The sequence below is a fragment of the Galeopterus variegatus genome, unplaced genomic scaffold, assembly GCF_000696425.1.
Source record: "Galeopterus variegatus unplaced genomic scaffold, G_variegatus-3.0.2 Scaffold1412, whole genome shotgun sequence".
Taxonomy (NCBI): domain Eukaryota; kingdom Metazoa; phylum Chordata; class Mammalia; order Dermoptera; family Cynocephalidae; genus Galeopterus; species Galeopterus variegatus.
In genome coordinates, this window is record NW_007727523.1 from 112,437 (window position 1) to 118,436 (window position 6,000).

General features: G+C 34.8%; 1 protein-coding gene across 1 annotated transcript in view; it reads left to right on the plus strand.

Moving 5' to 3' along the window:
• Nucleotides 1-4,991, plus strand: part of MMP16 (matrix metallopeptidase 16 (membrane-inserted)) — a gene marked incomplete at its 5' end in the record, with an annotated part of 81,862 nt that extends 76,871 nt beyond the window's left edge. Inside the window, one exon of the mRNA XM_008576826.1 lies at nt 4,312-4,991. Coding sequence (XP_008575048.1) covers nt 4,312-4,646 — 335 coding nt within the window. The remainder of the gene's footprint in view (nt 1-4,311) is intronic.
• Nucleotides 4,992-6,000: the final 1,009 nt, after the last annotated feature.

Consider the following 6,000-nt stretch of genomic DNA (forward strand, 5'->3'; position numbering starts at 1 on the left):
AGCCACATAGTAAACATTCAAAAAATATTAGTTGTTGAAATTAATTGTATCCTTTCCACATCTCTAAAAACTTACTTCCTGGGGTGGAGGAGATGTCTTATTCAGCTGAAATGCTTATTCTTGTAGAACAGCAGTTTCAACCAACCTGGAAGGTCTTGGTCTAGTTAGCAAATTCTCCACTTATTCTCCACTGAGATCTCACGCTTGTGGCCTCTTATTTTAAACTCAAATTTTACATCGTTTTTCCCCTTATGTTTGTATATCAAAGATAAGTAAGCTCAAATTATTTAATAAACACATTCATTTTTATAAATTATTTTGATTCAAAGTAATTCCCTATGAGGATAAGCCCATGCACATAACAAATACAACATCAGAGATGAATGAGCACTGGAACAGTTTCTCTAATTCACTTTTCCACCATTATAGGAATCCTCTCCTAATGGTTATTTTAAAAAGAAAAAAGAAATCCACAAGCTTAAAATTCAGCTATAGATTTTTGAAGAATATTTTTCATATTAGGGTGAAATATGCCTTCCTATAATGTCTACCTATTCATATTAATCCCACTGTCTTGACAATGAAATATGCCTATCTGGTGCCACTTATTGAGGGCTCACTCTGTATCAGGTGTTTTACATAAATTCATTATCTAACTTTATTGCTCTGCACAAATATCTCTTTACCAATACTCAGCTAGTTTAAGAAACTTGCTCATGATCATAAAATTGGTAAGATATATATCTAAGGTTTGAAACTAGGATATTCTGGCCCCACTGAATTAGCTATCTCCAAAGAAGAAAAGTTAATATATTTTTCTGTATAATATCAATAAAGTAATTAACAATCCATCATGGCTGGCTTAATTTTTCATTTTGTTATAGTAGGTAAACCCAGGCTTTCTCAGAAGGTAACTGCCTGAGCCATCCTCCTCCTGGTTTTCACCTGTAACCATATTCATTTAACAATTTTCTTGTTTTCCAATACATTGAACTTTCAGAAGGGGAAAACAAACCTAAGGATACTAGAGATGGGGGGGTGGGGAGGGGTATTGGGGGAGGGGTGTGTTGGGTAAAGGGCATAAAGAAAAATCACAATTGTAATAATAATATGCTTATAATAAATTTAACAATTTTCTTGTTTTCCTCCTTAGTTTTTTTTTTTTTTTCCCCCTTAGTTTTTTTTTTTTTTTCCCCCTTAGTTTTTTTTTTTTTTTCCCCCTTAGTTTTTTTTTTTTTTTCCCCCTTAGTTTTTTTTTTTTTTGCCTATTTTTTCTATTTACTTTCAGCCCCCCAAAATAACTACAGTAATCCGAATGAGATTTCATTTGTGCAGAATATGCAGAGTATGAGTGGAATGATTTCTTCCTAGCACTCATTACTCCATGGTGTTTTTTAAACAACAACATGGGTTTTTTAAGTATACTAAAATTGTGGTAAAGAATCACCCCCTCCTTTGTGTTACTTCATTAATTAATTACTGTCAAGCCACACATCTCAGGTATATATAATCTCTCCTTACAAATGCAATTTTTAGGGTAAATACAAGATTCTACCTTAACACTGTTGTATTTCATTTTACTGATTGCAGCCCCACTTTAAAAATAGTTTTGATTCTTGGTCCTGTTGATTTGGTATATTCATTTTCCACCTCCATATTTTCTCCCTGCTAAAATCTACAAATTTTATTCAAACAAATATTTCCACAAGATTTATTCACATTTATTAAACACTAACTTCTCACTAATAAACATGTAAGAGTGAAAATAGAACACATTGTTACTGCCATCAAGAAACATCTACTAAAGTTATAATGCAAGAGCTATGGTGGACTGTGTCTCATTACATTTTTAGGACAAAGCAATAGAAAATTCACCAGTAAAGTCCAGTCAAATATAAGGGGAAAAAATGATCAAGTAATGCATTTCAGCCTCATTCAGACTTTCTCACAAAAAATGAAAATTCAGATTAAAATCTGTGGAAGTTGTTCCTCTCAAAGTTTTACATATTTCTACAAGAATATAATGTCAAAGCTGTTTAAAAAGGCAAAAAAATTACAAATACCTAAACATCCCTTCAACTAACTGACATTTCATAAATGAAAAAAAGAAAACCTCAATTATTGAATGATCTGAATTTTGCAGGATCAAGGTTTCACATATTTCTATTACCAAGTTTTCAGTCTACTTCTTTTCAAATACTTACATTATCTAACTCCTACGGACTAGACTTCTTATTTCTAACAAGTGTGTTCAGTAGCTACAATTCTACTCCCATACGTGGAGTGTGTTACTATGAAAATGGAAGCTTCTTAAGTTTTGTGTGATGCCCAGTAGCTTTATAGTAATTACCTTTGGCTATAGATTAAGAGTGAGAACACTTCCAGCTGTTGGTTTCTAGTTTATAAACATAAGGAGTACATTCACTTATTTTCAAAGTCTGTTTAATTCCAGATCAATGCCGTTATTCAATTATGATTGTCCAATGTACTGTTATTGGCAGGCCCTTAACATTTTTTCATCCAAGCTTGTTGAGTAATTGCATTGGATTTCATTAGCGTGATCAGATACCAACTCCCTGCAGAAAAACTTGAGTCTACATACACCTGTTTTCACTTGGCAAGTTGCTCTGATTGCAAAACTGTCCTTTGAAACTAAAAGCAACACAGATTTTTATGTCATTGAACAGAATGATTTTCAAAATGAAGTGACCTGAAGTGAAGGTCTATACTTTATGAAATTTTTTGAGACACATCAGAGTTCTTCATTTCAGGGGCAATATCTGTCACAGCCTTTGTTATTTAGCCAAGAAATATTTAATGAAAGATGGAAGATCTCTGAAAGACCCAGTCTTATTAGCAAAATCATTGTGTCCAGACTCTAGATCTCGACCAAGATTTCACCAAATCCTGCTTTTACCAAGATTTGGGCATATGATTCTATCTTCGAGCCTCAATATCTTTGCCTGAAAAGAATATATAGTTAATTTTGCCTGACAGAGTAGTTGTGAGGATTAAAAGAGATGGCATTTACTAAGCTTTTGACACAGTGCCTCTTCTGTAATAAATGCTCAATAAAATAGGGGGGAAAACCCTCATTAATAATTATAAACTCTAAATTATGCATTCTATTCAAAATAGGTAGCTCCCAAAGTATAGTTTTTTAGTAATTATAGCATTAAAACATTTCTTCTTGTTTTTTTTTTTAACTTGATCTCAAAATAAGAATTAGATCCAAGTAGTATAGACACAAACAAACTTGACATGAAGGAGCTATGGACAGAAATTAAAAACTGGATATATGCCCAATTCGAAAAACAAAATTTGGAGAGTAGTCCTACAATGAATGTACATGTTTGTAGTTTAGTTGTCAGGAACTTACAAAGTCTATTATGCCATAATGTTTTGGAACATAAATCATATGTATTGCTGTTATTTGAGCTTCCCACAAACTAGCTCCTTCTCTATCAAATATAAGTTACTGGGAAGTATTAAAGATAGAACTGTAGATTTGTTTAAACTCTATTTTTAAAGGAATTAATAGTGGCTTTGAAAGTTTTATGATATATAGCAAGGTGGCACAAACTTAACATAAACTAGGTAATTAAGAAAATTAAATAAAGGGGACAAAGGAGAAGGGAAAAAGTGGTCATGATCTAGAGCCAGCAATGAGATTAGAACACAAAATCCTATAAATATGTATTTATTTCTTAAGATTCCTGGCCGATGAAGGAAAGCATCTCCAGTTTTATGCTTTATGATTTATTATGATTTCTTGTCCAAATGACAAAAGGAAACCTATTGTTTAAGAGGAGCACAATTATTCATGATACTAAAATGATTAGGAATTTCCCTCGAGGTGTTTTCATGGGGAAGCCTCTTCATGATGTATTGAACAGTGTCCTCAATAGCAACCTGAGGACAAACAGTGTTTCAATTCATGGGGCTGGGTTGCAGCATCTTTCAATATAGATTGATATTACCACACTAACAGCAATCCTACAGGCAGGAAAAAGGATAAAGTTCTCTTTCTAGTGTGGATAAGAAGTACCTATGTATAGCATGGTCTCTGTAGTTTTCTGTACATAATATTTCTCTAGGCAGAGCTTTCTGTAGGCATTAGAGAGTATGGTTCCGAGAGCACAGCAGCCAGAGCCATTTTACCAGACTGCTGAGCTGAGAATAGTGTTTTCTTCCTATGAAAATTGAAGGACCTTAAAATACGTCTTTTAAGAAGTGACTTATTTCATTAACTTTTCAATACGTACACAGTTTCACAAATAAGTGGTACCTCTGTGTGTGTTTCCCCCTCAGGCTTTACGTATTTCTACAAAGGAAAGGAGTATTGGAAATTCAACAACCAGATACTCAAGGTAGAACCTGGATATCCAAGATCCATCCTCAAGGATTTTATGGGCTGTGATGGACCAACAGACAGAGATAAAGAAGGACATAGCCCACCAGATGATGTAGACATTGTCATCAAACTGGACAACACAGCCAGCACTGTGAAAGCCATAGCTATTGTCATCCCCTGCATCTTGGCCTTATGCCTTCTTGTATTGGTTTACACTGTGTTCCAGTTCAAGAGGAAAGGAACACCCCGCCACATACTGTACTGTAAACGCTCTATGCAAGAGTGGGTGTGATGTAGGGTATTTTCTTTCCTTTCTTTCTTTTCCAGGAGTTTGTGGTAACCTGAGATTCAAGACAAGAGCTGTTATGCTGTTTCCTAGCTAGGAGCAGGCTGTGGCAGCCTGATTCGGGGCTGACCTTTCAATCCCAGAGGGTTGCTGGTCCTGCACATGAGTGGAAATACACTCGTGGGGAAGCTTCCATGATACACAGTATCTGCCGTTCTTCAGTCCTTTGTCTTTCTTTGTCATTCAGTTTTAGGCCTTTCCTCTGCACGCTCAATGCCCAGTAAAATTTCAGGATTAACTAAAGAAGAGGAAAAAAGAAGAAATGATTCTTCTTAAAGGTTCCTAATATTATTTTCCTTCTGAAGTCTGAGCCCATTTCTGGGGGGGATAAAAGCAAAACAGAAAATTCACGATTTTTTGCTTTAAAGCAAAGGGAAAAAAAAGTTGAAACAAACAACCCACAATTCAACTTTCAGGAAAGTGTGAAGACCCAAAACAGCTTTGTCTCCAAAGAAGATAGCTCTCTGACAGCTATGGAAAGTCTCCTACGCATCATTTTGTCAGGTGGGAGATCTGGAATACACATGCAGGACTTTAGACTGTTGGGACAGCCATTTTCCAACAAACAAGGGGCCAAAATATCTGCAATATAGTAACAGCCTTAATAATACATCCATTTTTCGTTTTATACAGCTGTTCTCAGCTATGTCCTCAATGTTTCATCACATTTATATTCATAGCTACATTCACACAGGACCTTTTAATTGTTTTGAAGTGTTTCTAAACCCCTTCTTGCCACCTTACCTGTACATCATTGTGATAACCTCCCCAGGTTGTATTAGGCCATTGCCCCAGGCCTTCTATTGGTCTGTCAGGAATATTCATTATAAAGCAGAGCAAGAAACAGTATGTCTCTGAAATGGATTACAGAGACAGTTATTTTACAAGGATTTGTGACACTAGTGATACATTGGTATAACCCTTTGAGAACTATCAGATCAGCTTTCAGAGTCTTAGGATTGTCAGTCTTGCTTTCTGGTGAATTATAGAAACAGACAATGGTAAAAACAGTCATAGGTTCAAGATGTTCAGATTCTTAAAGCGGATATCCTGTAATCCCATGTAATTTTTAAATGATTTACAGTACTACATAAATGCATTTATATCAAACAGAAATGATGTTACTTGCCAAAAATTTTCTGGCAAATAAAAAGGTATTTTATTAAGGATCTCGTAAGGGTGAAATTTTATTCAAACAACTGGTTGTAACAGCCTAAGTCTTTCTTTTTTCTTAAACATATTGAATTTCTGTTTTTAAATCCATTGCATGAAAATTCAATTTGCCTTGGTATATGCAGTT